General features: G+C 40.0%; 1 protein-coding gene across 7 annotated transcripts; it reads left to right on the top strand.

The window, feature by feature from the left end:
* Positions 1-489: 489 nt before the first annotated feature.
* Positions 490-6,748, top strand: MED7 (mediator complex subunit 7). Of its 7 annotated transcripts, none has more exons than XM_060634829.3 (3): positions 1,190-1,406; positions 3,478-3,620; positions 5,644-6,748. In XM_060634829.3, exon 3 carries the CDS (start codon positions 5,661-5,663, stop codon positions 6,360-6,362), a length of 702 nt encoding a protein of 233 aa, XP_060490812.1. In that variant the 5' UTR covers positions 1,190-1,406; positions 3,478-3,620; positions 5,644-5,660; the 3' UTR covers positions 6,363-6,748. The 7 variants fall into 7 exon arrangements, with proteins under 7 accessions (XP_060490809.1, XP_060490815.1, XP_060490813.1 ...); XM_078446259.1 differs by lacking the exon at positions 1,190-1,406 and adding an exon at positions 1,418-2,015 and having other exon boundaries at positions 3,485-3,620; XM_060634828.2 differs by lacking the exon at positions 1,190-1,406 and adding an exon at positions 1,418-2,015.
* The last annotated feature ends 11,806 nt before the right edge of the window (positions 6,749-18,554 follow it).

The raw sequence follows: 18,554 nt of genomic DNA, 5'->3' as shown, positions 1-18,554 counted from the left end.
CTTTTTTAACCTGTTAATCTGTTACCTGGAAATATAATTAGATAAATGAAAACATATGTGAATACACAGTGAGGAAATGAAAATTGAGAATATGTTATTGATTCCCAATCGTGTTCACAAATATTTCCAGATTAATAATTAATCATATAGAGTTCAACCACAATTTTTTAATGTTATTTTCGACGGTGCGGTTACAGTAGATACAATTAAAAAAAATACCTGCTTATCTGCATTTTCTAACTTTTATATAAGGCACATGAATGAGTTGTTTAATTTCAGATGTTAAAAAAAAAGGGAAAGAAAAGGAAAAAAAGGAATGGCGCTCGCAGCAGCTACTTTCACTGGCAGAAAGTACCAACACATTCACCCCCACTCTGAAACCCGCGGGCTACTATACCACAGAACGGGGGGACATATGCGCAGGCGCATTAGCAAGCCACTGGTCTGAGGCGGGATTAGGGCCTCGGCTAAAAGACAGAGCTTCCAGCCAATCAAGGGACAGTGTCAGTGGCTTCTTCCTGGAGGAGGTGGCCGGAAGCTGGATTTCGGTTGCGGAGGCGAAGGCGGCTCCAGTGTAAACCCTGGGCTGAGGTGAGTGGGCGGTGGCGGCTTGGGGCTCGATTCCGCGGGCATTTCTTCTTCCGGACCTCGGGGCTTCCTCTGGGCGGCCTGGGAATGGGGGAGGCCTGGAGCGGAGTATGCTCTGTCCCCTTCCTCTCCCGGGTCACTCGGAGAGTGCGGTCTCGCTGCTGCTGGTGGGGAGCCGGGAGGAAGATACCCGGGGCCTGGCGGGCTCAGGGCTCCCTTCCTCCGTATGGGGAGGCGGAGGCGGACTGCAGGTTGGGAGACCAGAGTTCTAGGCTCTCGCCGCTGTTTTGCTAACCTGTGTGGCTTTGGAGACTCCTCTGGTCTCCGGCCTGTGTCATTTGAGAATGACCATCCCAGTATTATTTGCAGCTATTCCTCCTCCGGGAGGCGGTCCAATCGGCTGAGTTACGGGGGAGTGTGTGTGTGATGGGGGGGGGGGGGGAGTTGGAGAAGGGAGGCCGATCCCTAGCCTAATGGTCACATTCATCTGGAGAGGTTTATATTTTTATTTCTCAGAGAGCCTGAGTGTGCGCGGGGGAGGGGCAGAGACAGAGAGGGAGACATAGAATCCGAAGCAGGCTGCAGGTTCTGCGTTTGACGCGGGGCTGGAACACACCAACCGTGAGATCATGACCTGAGCCAGAGCCCGGCGCTTAACGGCCTGAGCCACCCAGGCGCCCCTCATCTGGGGATGTTTAAAAGCTACATTGCCGCGGTGCCATTCACAGTAGACGAAATGAATCATATGTCTGGGGGTGGGACCCTGGAATACCTTCCTTTTTTTGGTCAAGCCCTCAGCGTGGAGCAAACACTAGAAGGTGGTTCTTAAATCTGATAACCGTGTGTAACGCTTGGCGCTGGTTTTACTAAAGACGTTGCCTTTGAAAAGTTCATTCTAGAGAAGTGATAGGGAAATAATAATAATGTCTGTAATATGTCAGCTTCCTTTTGTACATTTAGAAGATTCATCGTTTACTGATTTAAGAGAGCTGCTACTTTGCAGCTAAAAGGACCTAGGATAAGAATTCCTGCTGTGCTTTTTGCTAGCCTTTTGATCTGGTGCAAACACTTCACCTCAATGAGACTCGGGATCTTCCTCTCGAAAATGAAACTGACAGTAGTACTTAACTCTTAGAATTGTTAGGAAGACTAAGGATATAAAACGTACCTGTCATGTAGTTGGCCTTTGGAAAACGGATTAAGTGGGGTGAAACCTGGGCGGTCTAAAATTGATTTTGAAGCACCAGATCAGTGCTAATTCTGTAATTTTGGTAATAATTTTGTTATAAGGGAACATTCTTGTTTGGGGGGTATGTGGTAGAGTATTGGGGGAAACCAATAAGGCAAATGAGGGAAAATGTTACTAACATTTGGAGAATCTGGGTGAAGGATATGGAAAGTTCTTTGTACTTTTCACACAACGTTCTGTAAGTCTGAATTTATATTTGTTTTTAAAAAGTTGATTATTACTGTTTGCAGCTATCATGTGTTGTAAGTGAAACAGTACACAGTGTCTTTTGTTTTATTTTATTTTTTTAAGTTTATTTATTTTTGAGAGAGAGAGAGAGAGAGAGACAGCATGAGCAGGGGAGGGGCAGAGAGAGAGAGGGAGACATAGAATCCAAAACAGGCTCCAGGCTCTGAGCTGTCAGCACAGAGCCCCACGCGGGGCTCGAACTCACAAACCGCAAGATCATGACCTGAGCCGAAATTGGATGTTTAACCGACTGAGCCACCCAGGCGCCCCCAGTACACAGTGTTTATAACCTTCCAATCCCGTGTAGTTTCACCCCTTTTTCCTTTAGGGCTGTCTTATATTACATAGGAATATTTTATCCACCGCTCATATTGATGAAGTCATGGATTATACTCTTCAAACAGTGCTGCATTAAACACCCTTAACGCACAAGTTTATGTACTTGTGCCAATATTTGCGTAGAATAAATTTTTAGAAGTAGAATTGTTGCTTCAGAGAATATCAGCATTTAAAATTTTGATACTGCCAAATTAAGTTCCAAATGTGTATGTTTCCTGTTACTTGTGTATGAGAATCGCCCCATATTCTCTTGGGTGGTACTGGCCCACCAGCCACGAGTGTTATGTGGTGGTTGTGAAGATGGCTTCTATGAGAACTGAGGTGGGTCCCCTCCACCCCAACAGGTTTCCCTGGGGCCAGAATAGCTAAGAGCTGCTTCTAAAACTGGGATGGCACTGAAGAAAATGAGAGAAAGGAGAGTATGACCTCTGTGGAAGCCAGTGCCTGTCACATAGAAGGTGTTCTGATATTTGTTGAACGATGGGTTATTTGAAATCTTCATAGTCTGTTAGATGAAAATTCTTAAAATTTGCTTCTAAAAGTGTACTAGTCTGAATACTTTCCTGCCTTTATTCGGCATTTGCATTTTCCTTGTCCTCTTTTGTCTATTTTTCTGTTTTTTAAAAAACACAGGTTTTGAAAAATCTCATTCATTGGACTTTTATTGAGGGTCTTGTAGTGCTGGAGGTAGAGCTGTGAACAAGACAGGCAGTTCCTGAAGTCCTAATGCTTTCCTTCTAGTGGGGGTGGAGTCAGAGAAAATATGTTTTTAAAAAGTCAAAATAAAATTGCTAGTATTTGCTCCTTTTTAGACTTGTGTTTTTCTCCCGGAAGAATGGGATTATCTTTTAATTTTGCTTATGATATATTTTCCAGTGTGGAATTTTTAGATTTATTTTTGGTAGTTTGATCTGTTGGTCTTTTGTAGTAGCCTTAAAACTTGTAGTTAGTTATTTAGTTATTATTTTTTTTTTTTTATCTATTTTCCTTGATAGATTGTAAGCAACACTATAATGGAGGTAGTGTTTTTTTTTTGTTTATCATTGAAAGATAGTATGGTGCACTGTTTGAAGTCTTTAGGTTCTGGATCCTTCCTCTACTACTTGGTGACGTTATACAAGTGGTTCAACCTTTCTGAGCCACAGTTGTCTCCTCTCCAAAACGGAAGCAGCTTTTCTCACAACCACAAGAAAAGTACTCACAACCACAAGAAAAGGCACGTAGTATGTCTCATATATTATCTGTTGTCATAATCATCATCCCTGGATACTCATTGTCCTACATCAGACAAACCGTAAACAACCAAAAGAGTGAATACACATTAAAGATGTTTGTACCTACCTCCAAATTCCCATTGATTTGGAGTTGTTTTGAAATGGATGAAGCTGCTTAACAAATGCCTATGAAACTTCTGTGTACAAGGTTGTGGACATAGAACTATGATAGAGAGTCCTTTCTCTTATGGAGCTTGTAGTTTGCTCAGGGAGAGAAATCAAATACCGGTTCAGAGAATAAAAGAAGGTAGGATCTGCTTTTGATGAATAATTAAGTAAGTTTTTCTTTAGAGGTGACATTTTAAGCTACTGCCTGAAGCAGGAAGAAAAGCATGTGGAAAGACTGAAAGAAGAGGTTATAGTTAATAGTATAGTATAGTTAAAGAATAGTGTAAAAATAGTAGATTAAAGACAGTTCTGCTAGGATATAGTGAAGGAGAAGGAATGTGGGATGAAAACAATTAATGCTGGCTATTATGTGGAAGAACAGTAGTGAAAGCTGAAGGATCCTTGGGGGAAGCCATTATATCCCTGGCAAGAAGGAATGGTGGTTTGGCCAGAACTGATGAATTTGAGATAGTGAAGGTGTGGAATCAGCAGGACTTGATAAATTTGTGATAGGGAGGAGAGGAGGTAATTCTTTTTTTGAATGCTTTATGAGACATTCAGAAGAAACTGAGGCAGTCTCCATTGGAGGTAGAAAGTACAGAGTCCTAAATCATAGACCAGGGTTTCTCCACTTTGGCACAATATATTGATATTTGGGGATGGATAGTTCTTTGTTGGGGGCTGTCATGTAAGGGTTTAGCAGCATCCATGGCCTCTACCCATTAGATGCCAGTAGCACTCTATCCCCCAGTTGTGACAAGTAAAAATGTCTCCAGATTTTGCCATATGTCTCCTAGTGGGCAAAATTGACTTTGGTTGAGAATCAGTGATAGAATTGGTGTTTAAGGCTGTAGAATTGACTGAGATTACGCAAGGGAGACTGTAAAGCAGAGGTCTAAAACTGCAGACCACGAAGATTGTTGTAGATAAATTCTTTTTGACCCCACAGAACTTGACACTTTCTGAAATTAGTTACCACTATTTAAAAATCGAGAGATTCTGCATAAAATCTGGATTTTTGCCCTCATTTCAGAAATCAGGAAACTGAGGAACAATGATTTTTTCATTCCCACGTGAAATCTAATGGCTGGAGGCTTTGAGATCTGGCTGGCATGCATGTGCTTAATTCATCTGAATCCTTGCCCCAGAGTGCTTCACTGTTTTCGTCGCTTGCCTTCTCCCTTCGGCACTTGAGTTTGTGATGCCCTAGTTTAGAGTGAGAAGAGGGCCCCAGAGAAACCCTCTGAGGCATGCCAACATTAAAATTTGGGTGGAGTAGAGGCATTGAAGGAGCTAGACAGGGAGTGGCCAGCGAGGTAGGAGAGAAACATAAATGTAGGCTCACAGAAGCCAAGGGAGAAGGGAAGTGTGGTGAAAAAGAAGAAAATGCTGAAGAATCATTGAGTAAAATCACCTTTGAAAAATATCTATTGGATTTGCTTGTTTGGTGATTGCTGATGACCTTGATGAATGGTTTTTGTGGAGTTAGTAGGTTGAGGCCAAATTGGATAATGACAAAAATGAATATGCAGTATGTGTAATTTGGCTGTAGAGAGGAGTAGAGAAATGGAATAACTGGTGAGGAATCCAGATTTTATTTATAGATGAAAATATACTACACATTTTTTTGTGCTGATGAAAACCTTAAGCAGAGAAGGAAAAATTATCAGATGATTGAAGATATAATGCTAATTAGAAAAAGATGGCAGCCTTACCCTGTTGTTTTAGAAACTAAGGAGATCATTTTGTCCTGGGCCCCAAACTGCCAAGGAAAAAAAGAAAATACTCTGTCTGTAGTATACAATGTGACAGGTTTGTTTTGTAGCTCGACTCTAAATTTTTGGTTTATTTCCATAGATTTTTGATCTTCCGCAATGGGTGAGCCACAACAAGTGAGTGCCCTTCCGCCACCTCCAATGCAGTACATCAAGGAATATACAGATGAAAATATTCAGGAAGGCCTAGCTCCCAAGCCTCCACCTCCAATAAAAGACAGTTATATGATGTTTGGCAATCAGTTTCAATGTGACGATCTTATCATTCGCCCTTTAGAAAGTCAGGGCATCGAACGGCTTCATCCTATGCAGTTTGATCACAAGAAAGAACTGAGAAAACTCAATATGTCTATTCTTATTAATTTCTTAGACCTCTTAGATATCTTGATAAGAAGCCCTGGGAGTATAAAACGAGAAGAGAAGCTAGAAGATCTTAAGCTGCTTTTTGTGCATGTGCATCATCTCATAAATGAATACCGACCCCACCAAGCAAGAGAGACATTGAGAGTCATGATGGAGGTGCAGAAACGTCAACGCCTTGAAACAGCTGAACGGTTTCAAAAGCACTTGGAGCGAGTCATTGAGATGATTCAGAATTGCTTGGCTTCTTTGCCTGATGATTTGCCCCATTCAGAAGCAGGGATGAGAGTAAAAACTGAACCAATGGATGCTGATGATAGCAACAATTGTACTGGACAGAATGAACAGCAAAGAGAAAATTCAGGTCATAGGAGAGACCAGATTATAGAGAAAGATGCTGCCTTGTGTGTCCTCATTGATGAAATGAATGAAAGACCATGAAGGACGTTTCTTCTTTTTTTTCTTTTCCCTTTTCAGTAAATGGCGTATATTGGTTAATTTGCTCTTGGAGAGTCTTAAAAGAGGTATATCTAGAAGTCATGTAAATGGCTTGACTCCAGCCTTATCAATCATGAGATGTCACAGGCCATTTCACTTTGTGACAAATATAGGCAAATGAGTATGCATACATTAAGGGTAATCGCCTTAAAAAGCAGAGTGCTGCAGTTGTGTGAAACATTCCTGGTTTTGGAGTTGCATAGAATGTTGGAGATATCCTCAGTAATAGCAGGCCTTCCTTCATCTTTGAAAAGTAGATTTGTCATTTGCTTTAAGAATGATTGATAAATAAAGGATAACAAGCTAAATAAATGTGAAATTCTAAAATCTTTAGATTTATTTTACTTAATCTCTAAAAACTTAGTATAACATGCTAAAAGAGAGGAACCCCATAGAGTTATAAAACAGCAGTTTTGTGTTTCCTCTCTACTGCTTCTGTAAACACACTATCTGAGCTACTTGACCCTACCCTGGATAGGTCTCATAATTTTTTTCTACTCAGATAATAAATCCTTTGATCACTTTTAGTTACAAACATTCATTTTTGTAAATGTCTAATTAGCTGTGCATTTTCCTTAAAGCTATGCTCAAGACTTGATAAGGCTGGAAGCCTGCATTGGGAAGGGGATTTGATAGCAGAGACTATTGGATTGTGTGCTGGAGATTCTTGTTCCCTTAAGATGTGGCTGCCCTGCCAGGGCCTACATTTTTTCACTCCTCTTGGGTCTACACATGGGACTAAGTTCTTAGCAATGGAGTATGGATACAAAAATTCAGGCCGTTTACATAAAAATTTCTTGGCGTGTTCCTCCATTCCCTTCTCATCTGCTGGTTGGATGGCTGCACCTAGGATGACTGTGGAAGCCACTTGAAGATGATAAAGGTTCAGTCAGTTGGATCTTTGAGTGACTAGGACTAAGCCCTTCTTTTATTATCCACCCACCCACCCTAGTTGATTTGACCAGGAGCAAGAAGTCAGCTTGTTTTGAGCACTGAGATTTTATTTCTGCACTTTTCTGCCCTCCATCCTCTCTTCCACCAGGGGCTTGGTGGAGAATCTTCTTTGTTCCTGAAGTTCTCTGCTGGTCTTTCTCTTTATGTAGGCCAGTGGTTCTCAAAGTGTTGTCTAGCAGCATTACATCACTTGGGTACTTGTTAGAAATGCAGATTCTCAGGCCTCACCCTAAATCTACTAAATCAAACTCCATGGGTAGGGTCCAAAAAGCTGTGGTCTAAAAAGCTCTCAGGGGGCGCCTGGGTGGCACAGTCGGTTAAGCGTCTGACTTCAGCCAGGTCACGATCTCGCGGTCCGTGAGTTTGAGCCCTGCGTCAGGCTCTGGGCTGATGGCTCGGAGCCTGGAGCCTGTTTCCGATTCTGTGTCTCCCTCTCTCTCTGCCCCTCCCCCGTTCATGCTCTGTCTCTCTCTGTCCCAAAAATAAATAAAAAACGTTGAAAAAAAAAAAATTAAAAAAAAAAAAAATAAATAAAAAATAAAAAGCTCTCAGGTTCTCATACACACTCAAGCTTAAGAATCACTGATAAAGGTAGTGCTTTTTCCCAGGTGTCCCCTTTGAGTCTTTCCTCAGTTCTTGGTTTCCAGTATATCACCCTTCAGGGATTTGCTCTATGAAGGTTTCTAGTTCTAGAACTGGCAAAGTCCAGTTTGATGTGGCCACAAGCCTATTCTGTATGTGAACATTCATGCATCCTTTTCTTTAAAAATCTTGGGAATGTAGACTGTTGCCAAATAGATACTTCTCTATTAGACAGCTAGTTGGCCAGTCTAATTTTTTTTTTTTTTTTTTCCTGTTATGTGTTTGGTATAGATGTTTGGGCTCAGGGAACACAGTCCAGGCTCTTTAAAGCTTAAATTGAAGTGCATAACACTTGAGCAACTCCAAAGAAATCTTCCTTTGACCTCAACCTTTTGTTAACCTTGCAGATGTTGGGCCAAGAGGTACTAAACCAATTTTGGCTTGCTTTGCAATTGTTTGCATGGAAAAAACTGAGTCTCATAACATTATAAGAGTCACAACATCATTTGTATGAGGGTGTGTGTGTGTGTGTGTGTTTAGGGAGGATTAGGGATTAAAATTCCATGAGGAATCTTAAATTCTGACTTTGGAGGATCTGATCTTGCAGGTCTAGGTGGCACCTGACCAAAACTCTTAAATTAGAGTTCTAATGTGAACTGCAATTACAATGAGATGAAGGAGCAGTCGTGATCTGATAATTGTTACAAGGTTAAAAGTTAATACAGTCTTTCAATCTTGTGAGGGTCAAAATATATCTCTGCATTCCTAGTTATAATGAATATTCTTGATAGACTGATTCCTCAAAGTGAGATATCTGCGATAGCCTGGCACTTCTTGAAATTACTGATGTCCAGACCACAGAGATTCTGATTTCATTGTTCTGGAGTGGGCCTTGGGCACTGGTTTTAAGAAATCTAGATGACTTGACTGTGTAGTGGGCTAAAGGAATATTGCATTCGTACTCTGCTCTAGCTAGTTGAAGCAAAAAGACAAACTTTTGAAATGATAACTGTACTATTATATGATGAAAGTATAAATTGACCATCCAAACTATTAAGAGGACTAGGAAGGGGTCCAGAGCATCTGACTCAAACTCCATTCAGATCCCTTCATTATTTCTCCTGTATGGTTTCTCTCTGTTAGCTTCATTCTCTTTACAAACCAGCCTTTTTATGAATGGATGGAGAACATGGCTGCTGACAGTTCCCAAGTGTTAAGTCTTTCTGCCCCACTGCCTGAAAAAAGGAGGACTAATTAACCAGTCCAGAGAGGAAATTAGGGGTGACATTCCTGATCCCAGCTGGGGCCTGAATCCTGTAAGAATTTGGCAGTCCCCAAGATGTCCACGTATGGAAGATAGTCTACCGCTTGAGAGAGGAGGTGCTGAGTTGATCATACTGTAGATACCCACTACAAATTGAGCACATGTAAGTTTTTGATAAAAATAAACAGCTTGTATCTTAACTACATAGAATTTAAGTAAAAATTTGAAAATAAAGGGAAAAAAATAAATAGATTGTGTTAATTTATATTCCCAATCCCTCTCCTCCCCATCATTTGTTAATTGTCTTCATTTCGTGAAAAATGTGGCCCTCTGCCTGACACTGGTCTAGTTACTAGGGAAATGGAGAGTGGGGAGGAAAATGAAAGGTGAGCAAGAAAACAAATGTGTTTTAACTTTCTGGCCATTACAACACTCAGAAGAATCTTCTAATTTTATTCCTATTGCTTGCTAAAAATTCCTTGTCCATGTTATCTTTTCAAATTATGTTTACATGTGCACATTTGTTAAGGGCTTTGGAAGGAAGCTTCAACTGTGTTGTGCTGTGTTTCTGAGAAAAGGTCTGTGCTAGATTCTGAGGTCACTGGGAACACCAAATAGAAGTGTCTCATGAGGAAATAAAAAGTTAGCATGATTTGGGTGAAAAAGGCTATTAATGCCTGCAGCATAGGGAAGAGTTTGGAGCTGGAGAAACACATGGAGGGCAGATTATAGGCTTTAGGTAAAGGGAAGGAGTTTGTTTTTCCCCAAATAAGAATGGAAATCAATAACAACTGTTGAGAGATCTTTGCTAACACTGCTCTAATCACTTTACGTACATAAATTCATTTTATTCTCACAACATCCCAATGAAATCAGTATGATTTTTTTTTCAATATATGAAATTTATTCTCAAATTGGTTTCCATACAACACCCAGTACTCATCCCAAAAGGTGCCCTCCTCAATACCCGTCACCCACCCTCCCCTCCCTCCCATCCCCCATCAACCCTCAGTTTGTTCTCAGTTTTTAAGAGTCTCTTATGCTTTGGCTCTCTCCCACTCTAACCTCTTTTTTTTTTTTTTTTTTCTTCCCCTCCCCCATGGGTTTCTGTTAAGTTTCTCAGGATCCACATAAGAGTGAAAACATCAGTATGATTTTTATATCCATTACAGATGAGGAAGCAGAGGTTCAGAGAGCTTATATAATTTACCCAAGGTCACCAAGCCAGCGGGTAGCAGAACCAGGATTGAAACCTAGTTTCAAAACCTAAACACTCAACCTCCATACTTTAGCACCTTCCTACAGCATCATATAATTAATAAGTCATCGTGGATCCTAGAATGGGATCCCATATTTTGATCCTAAAGTCCATACTCTCAGAGACTACACGATCCTGGGCTGAGGGAGGAACAGATCTGTAGATGGAAATTAATGTTGAGGCATTTATGTCTTATACCTCCGTAGGTATCTTAAGGAGATACTGTGCTTATAGGGCTAATGTTCCATAAAAACCACTCTTGGCAGGTATTCTGCCACTTTATGAAACTGAGGATCAGTTTTGTGGCTTGCCCAGGTGGTGTATCTAAATTAGAATCTGGGTCAGGGTTGACAAACTTTTTCTGTAAACACCGGTTAGTAAATACTTCAGGCATTGAAGACTGTAAGGTCTGTCACAACTACTGAATTATTGTGGTACAAAAGCAGCCATAGACCGTACCTGAGTAAATGAGTGTGGCTATGTTCCAATACAACTTTATAGGCACTGAAACTTGAATTTAAATAATTTTCACATTATGAAACATTCTTTTGATTTTTTAAAACCATTTAAACATATAAAATATTCCTTAGCTTGTGGCCTGTACAAAAACAGGCCACTGACTGAATTTGGCCTACGGGCTATGATCTGGGTGGTTGGATTCAAAACCCAAAACCACAAAAAATCAAGAAATAAAAATCATAGAATTATTCTAAGGCCTAAATAAGATTATGGCTACAAACCACTTGGCACAATTTCTGGTATTTAGGAATCTATCCAAGGTCAGTTAATATCTTCCCTGATAAGACTTTTGTCTTCATGTGGCATTTAGATTCAGATCGAAGAACTGTTCTCAGATTGCAATGCAATGAGTCTAACAGTAAGTGGCACTCTTCCCTTGAGTTCAGAAGCTGCAACCAGGGAGAAGGCTAGAGATGCTCAGTGCTGCTAATGATACTGAGCCTTGTTTTTAATTCAACAAGTGAAACTCGTTGCCTGTGCCTCTGGCCTACAAAATCTTTTCTCATGGAGAGGACAGGGTGTGAATTTTTCAAAATGATCAGTATTATGTTGTGAATACAAGTCTTGTATTCAGAGCCTTGCTCTCCTGGACAAGACCTGGGGAAGGCCTCAGGCACTGTTGGTTAGCACTGAGTGAATGATGACAAGATGTTTCTTACATTTGCTTAACACACAAGACCAAGGTCTGTGAAGCTGCTGGTTCCCTACCACTAGGTTTGGAATAAGGGAAGACATTCAAAGGATGGGACTCAGGTGGGGAGGTGTATGGCTGGGCTGATCAGGAATGCATCAGAACTACAAGGAAAGATGTCTTTTGCCTCTTTATTGACTTTCCCATTCATTCATTCATTCATTCATTCGACCAACATGAGGATCTGCTATGAATACCATGCAACTGTTAGGAACTGTTAAGAATGAGAATACTGACATGGAAAGATATTCTGGATATGATAAAATCAGGTTATGATGTGTAGTCTGAGTTCATATTTGTGTCTATCAGTGGATAGCCAAATTGGAAAAATAAAAATGATCTTACGGATGAATAAATTGAGACTGAAGAATGTAACTTACTATACACTAAGGACATTTCAACTAGCAGATGAGAAAATTAAAATTCAGGTTTAAAAGAGAAGAGAATGAGCAAGACATGGTAGAATTGGGGCTCTACTATTTACTAGCTCTGTAGCCTTGGTTGACACTCAATTTTCTTAACTATGATAATTCTAGCACCCATCTCCTAGGGTAGGTAGTGTTAATGTAGAAAGTGAAAGAGAAGACCTACTCCAATTCTTTCTGAAACTCGTTTGTCCCCAAGCAACATAGTCCATTAGGTCTCAGGCTTGCTAATCAATCTGTGCAGAAGTATCTGATCTGGGAGGGCTGAGGTGGTGCCTGCTTGAGTGGTGCATGAGCCTGGGCTCTAAGCCACTGCTCCTTTAGGAGAAAGTGATAAAAATAAAAAAGAGGAAGGCACAAATAATAGCAGAAATGAAAAAGGAGAATTCCTATAGATTTTATAAACAGTATGAAATAATATGAAAATACTAGATGTGAAAATCTAGACAAAATGGACAAATTCTTATAAAATTACCAATTTTGTTTAAGAATAGAAAACTTGAATAGAAAAAAATCTTAATGATTTTTTTTAAAAGAAACCAGTAGTCAAAATCTCATAAAATTTTAAGTTCAAATAGCTTTGCTGGCAAGTTCTATCAAGCATTGCCAGAAAAACAAAACAAATCAAAACAAACTTATTTTATACAGACTCTTTCAGAGAATAGATAAGGGGAACATTTTATAAGAATAGCATAAAATATCAGTACATTCAACCTAGGAATATGCAAAAATAAAAAAGTAATGTTTATTTTAGGAATGTAGAATAGAAAATTAATGTAGTCTGACACAATAGTAGATTAAAGGAGAAAAATCACTGAATCTTCTCAACTGATGCACAAAAGACATTTATAAAATTTAGTATCCATTCACGAAAAAAGAAAAAAAGTCTCTTGGATATTTAGGAATGGAGGAGAACTTCGCCAACATAATAAACAGTAGCTCCATAAAACTACACCATAATACATACCCAAGGTGGAAGCTGAAACCTTTAAGAGCTAGAATGAAACAGGATGCCTGCTATCAAAATTTCTGTTAAATTTGAACTAGATTCCCTATCCAGCATGGCAAGGAAAAAAAATGTAGGATTGAAAATGAAGATACTAAACTGTCATTATTTGCAAGAAATATGACTATCTATACAGAAAATGCAATATAATCTACAGATAATTTATTAATAAGAGAATTTACTGGTTGGAGGAAAAAAAATTCTAAAATAGAGTGCATTTCAGAATACCAGAAACAAACAACATAAAAACTTAAAAATAAGATACTATGTAAAATAGTATCAATAATATAAAGTACCTAGAAGAAAATCAAGGTACCAGTTGAAGACCTCTATGGAGAAAAGTTAAAAATTTTATTAAGGGGAAAATTAAAGAAAATCTAGATAGATAAAACATGTTTATGGACTGGAACACTCAATATTGTAAAGAGGCCAAATTTATTCCACAAAGTGGGAATATTTATTTATAACATATTTATTTATAACATTAAATCAGGAAGAGTGGTATCCAAAATATGTAAATTATTCATATAAATTGATAGGCAAAAAATTGAGAAACCCAACAGAAAAATGGGCAAAATAAATATTTGTCCTCTTAGCACTCTCCAAATCCAAATGGTTCACAAACAAAAGAAAAGGTACTTTATTAACCTCTCTAGTAAAGAAGAAAATGCAAATTAAAGCCACAGTGAGAAGCTATCATATCCTTTAGCAGTTTGGGGAAAAAAAAAATCTGGCAATGCTAGGTGTTGGTGAGGATGCATAATAAGATAAATTCTTATATACTGCTTGGAGATGTCTTGGGAAACAGGCATCTAATAAGGTCCAAAATGTATATCCCCTCTTACCCAGTAATTCCACTCAGAAATATACTCCAGAGAAGGTTCTGTATGTGTGCATCAGGATTTGAGTACGAGAATGTCCAGGGTGGCATTGTTAGTGATAACTGAAACAGAAGATGAAGTGCTCATCTAAAATAAAATGAACAAATAATTTTTTTATGTTTTTATTTATTTTTTGAGAGGGAGAGAAACAGAGAGAGAGAGAGAGAGAGAGAGAGAGAGAGAGAGAGAATGCAAGTAAGAGAAGGGCAGAGAGAGAGAGGGAGACACAGAATCGGAAGCAGGCTCCAGGCTCTGAGCTGTCAGCACAGAGCCCAACGTGAGCTCATGAACCATGAGATCATGACCTGAGACAAAGTCAGATGCTTAACCAACTGAGCCACCCAGGCGCCCCCCAAAAATGAACATATAATTTGGGACATACCCATTCCCAGAAAAATATCCAGTAATAACCCATAGGAATACACAACAGCATGAACGAACCTCACAAATACATTGTTGAGTGAAAGAAGCAAAACACAAAAACTTGCAGATGATGTGATATCATTCATATGATGTTAAAAAACAAGCAAAACCATACATATAATTTTGGAATGCAAACACAGGTTGTAAAACCGCAAAATAAACCAAATGATTATTGCAAGGTTTAGAATAGTAATTATCTGTAGGAGAGGAGGAAGATTTTGTGATCAGGAAAAGACATAGGAGCTCAGAATGAGTGTCAGCAGGACTTGAGGAGACTGGGAGTGTTTTCCCTTTTGTTTTGAGTCCTGGTTGAGTGTTTGCTTTATAAACATCTGTACCCTATAAATTTATGTGTGCAATGTTTTATATATCTGTTATATTTTCCACCAGACAGCAGTTTAACCTCAAAGCCATGTTGTGACATCATCATGCACCCATTGTCTTGGAAAAAATTAAAAAGTCTGATGGAACTGTTACTGGCAAAGATATGGAGCATCGTAAGAGTTCTCCCTGGCAGTGAGAATGTAAAGTGGAGTAAGCGCTTTGGAAAACTTCTCACCCACAGTCCTGTAAAGTGGATGGCTATGAAAACAGAAAATGACAAAGTAGGTCAGGGACCAAGAGGGAAAGTAGGAGAAGGGGAGGGGAGGGGAGGGGAAGGGAGAGGGGGAGAAGGGGAGGGGAGGGGAAGGGGAGGGGAGGGGAGGGAGAAAAAAAAAAGAAGAAAGAGACCTCATGGGATTGATGAGGAGTATGTGGCTTGAACTGAGGAGTTCAATTAGCTTGACAATCTGCACCTGAAGTAAAAGACTAATAATTAAAGACTAGAAAGAAGTGGCACCACACTGGAGACGTGCTCAGGATGAGTGACCATTCATACAGCTCCCCACACCAGAGTGGTCTCTGGAGGAAGTAGTGGGATCTGCATTTTCATGAGGAGACCGCAGATAGGAGCTCCCACAGTGACTCACACAGAGTTCAATGGAATTTTCTTGACGGTAGACCCCCTTTCATTTCTCAGTTTCGTCACCGGGAGTCTCGCTGAGTTATTAAGGGTACATTATTTTGCACCACTCCCCACTTCCTCTGCTCTGAAAAGTTTGGTTATGTGGGCAGGGGCAGCGTTAATTTCCCTCTGGAGTTACTTGCTGAGTAAGTGTTGCGATATCTCAGAATGCTGACTTGTCCTTGCTGGGCCATGGTTTTCTATGCTGTGCACACTGGAGAGGGCTCTAAACTGCTTCTTGCCTTGGTTTGAGAGTGACCTTCAGCTTAATCTCACTGGCATCCATCTATAGTCGCTAAATATAAAAACTGTCTATAAACATGAAAGCTCTTTATCATCTTCCCAGCATTGTGAAGAGCATGTCCTTGTAAGTTCAAAAGCACTTGATTAGTAAAATGCCGGGTTTTTTTTTTTTTTTTTTTTTTTTTTTTTTTGCAAGAAAAAGAACCATGCTCATTTGGAAGGTAGGTTTCCTTTTCCCAGCTCTCCACACCGCCTCTTTCTGGGCGAGTGTCCATACTGGACATTTTCTTTGGCTGCTCAGCATCCATTTTCCCTTTTGGAATGCACCACACTTTTTCTTTAGGGGAACCACCTTCTTTTCACTTTGAGAACACAAGGTTTGGGGATGTGACCCAGGCTCAACCCAATTAGTCCTTTGTGACCCTGTGGACACAGAGAGTTCAGGAATGAGTTGGTGACCCAATGTGAGCCTTTGAGGGAATGTGAATCACTGGACCTGTGTGAGAACAGCCAAGAGACGTTCTTGGTATGTGGCCATGTGCTCTGCAGGTGCAGTGGAGGGACACCATCTAGAATCTGAGGAAGGAGGCAAAAATGGAGGCAGCTAGAAGTAGGTCCCCAGTGACCTCACTGAGGCCATTGAGTCAAGTCTGCCTGAAGCTAAACTTTTCAATAATGTCAGTCAATAAACTGACTTCATAGCTTAAGCTAGTTAGTTGGGTTTTCTGTCAGCTGGTGAGAGAAGAAGGGTTTATAGGCATCAGAACAGCATTAAGATCAGCATGAGAGGTGTTCTGTAGCAAGGGAGAAAATCATTTGTCTTGTAAAAGGATCATTATCCCGAAGACCCTGAAGGATCTGGGGTTCCCTCCAGGGATGCCCGGGATCTTTGGTCTGAAGTAACCCTCTCAGTGCTGGGGTGGGGAGGGCAATGCTGAAAGCAACCTGATGCAAATGAGTGTACCGAGACCACAAAAATAAAAGTAAAATAAAAATAAAAGGACTTTCGTCTGAGGTAAAGTCTACAAACTGATAGGCAGTCTATATACATTTAGGTATAAAGACATGTTTTGTGGGGCGCCCAGGTGGCTCAATCAGTTGAACATCCGACTTCAGCTCAGGTTATGATTTCAGAGTTCGTGAGTTCAAGCCCTGCATCGGGCTCTGTGCTGACAGCTCAGAGCCTGGAGCCTGCTTCGGATTCTGTGTCTCTCTTGCTTTATGCCCCTCCCCTGCTCATGCTCTCTCTCTCTCTCTCTCTCTCTCTCTCAAAAATGAATAAATATTAAAAAATATATTTTTTAAAAAAGGAAATGTTTTGTACCTTCTCCTAGATCCCTTTGTGTTCATGATGTTCCTAATTGTTTATGAGTGAGACTTTCTTTCTGGTGATATACTCACAAGATGTACTCACATAAACATGCTTGTATACAGTTTTTAAAGTTTATTTATTTTGAGAGAGAGAGAGAGAACACGCAAAAGCAGGGGAGGGGCAGAGAGAGAGGGAGAGAGAGAGAATCCCAAGCAGGCTCTATACTGTCAGTGCAGATCCCAATGCTTGAACCCATGAACCGTGAGGTCATGACCTGAGCTGAAATCGAGTTGGGCACTTAATTGACTGAGCCACCTAGGTGCCCCGATCATGTTTGTATATTAGAGACACACAGAAAAATATCTGAAAGGAGATCCATTATGTTGACAGGGGGTATTTTGTGAAACTGAGATTATGGCATTTTTTATCTATCTATCCATCTTTCCATCTATCAATCTATCTATCTGTCTTCTTATTTTATTTTTTTCAGAATTTTCTATAGTAACCATAACTTATATAATAAAAAAGTTTTCAAGTACTATACAGACACACAGGTTTACAAGTACTTTTATTTAGTTATTTAAGTTTTATTTAAATTCCAGTCCATTAACATACAGTGTAGTGTTAGTTTCAAGTGTACAATGTAGTGACTCAGCAATTCCATATATTACCTGGTGCTCATCACAAGTACTGTCCTTAATCCCCATCACCTATTTCAGCCATCCCCCACTGACCTCCCCTCTGGTAACCATCAGTTTGTTCTCTATAGTTAGGAGTCTGTTTCTCTCTCTCTCTTCTCCTTTGCTCGTTTGTTTTGTTTCTTAAATTCCACACATAAGTGAAATCATATGGTGTGATTTGTCATGTGACTGACTTATTTCCAACAAGCACTTTTAAAGAGAAGTCACATGAGTTGCAATTTGGAAGTCAGAAGATCTAGCTCAAGATTTCTTCACTTCTTACCCTTAAAATCCGACGTTACTGCCTCTCTTTGCAAAATTTTGGGACTAATACTCTATGGGTACTGAGATGTTGTGGTTTAAATAAGAGAAGACTTTTTATTCAAATCAAGTACATATAGGATTCCATATGTAGTCATCTCTCCCATACCCATTCTTCTGCAGCTCCCCAATTGTACAAGGTAGATTCTAATTGGACTGAATTTTTCCAGATAATCCCATCTATATCACCCTTATTCTCCTGTCTCCTGAACTGGGTAAAACTCCCTACTTCCATTTTAAGAATTTTGTCAAGTGGCCCTTTCATTATCTGTCATTGTGTATTCTTTTTTTTTTTTTTAAATTTTTTAAAAACGTTTTATTTATTTTTGAGACAGAGAGAGACAGAGTGTGAGCAGGGGAGGGGCAGAGAGAGAGAGTGAGACACAGAATCCAAAGCAGGCTCCAGGCTCTGAGCTGTCAGCACAGAGCCCGATGTGGGGCTCAAACTCACAGACTGCAAGATCATGACCTGAGCCGAAGTCAGACGCTTAACCGACTAAGCCACCCAGGCGCCCCTGTCATTGTGAATTCTAACAACACATAATTCTGATGTTTTCATTGGGTGCTTAG

This window comes from Panthera onca, chromosome A1 (assembly GCF_046562875.1).
Source record: "Panthera onca isolate mPanOnc1 chromosome A1, mPanOnc1 haplotype 2, whole genome shotgun sequence".
NCBI classification, from domain to species: Eukaryota; Metazoa; Chordata; class Mammalia; order Carnivora; family Felidae; genus Panthera; species Panthera onca.
The sequence above is the reverse complement of the archived record's forward strand: the minus strand, read 5'-3'. Positions and strand labels throughout refer to the sequence as shown.

Bases quoted from the DNA above. Each gene is read 5' to 3' on its own strand.
- MED7 (XM_060634826.1), top strand. From the start codon at position 5,661: ATGGGTGAGCCACAACAAGTGAGTGCCCTTCCGCCACCTCCAATGCAG.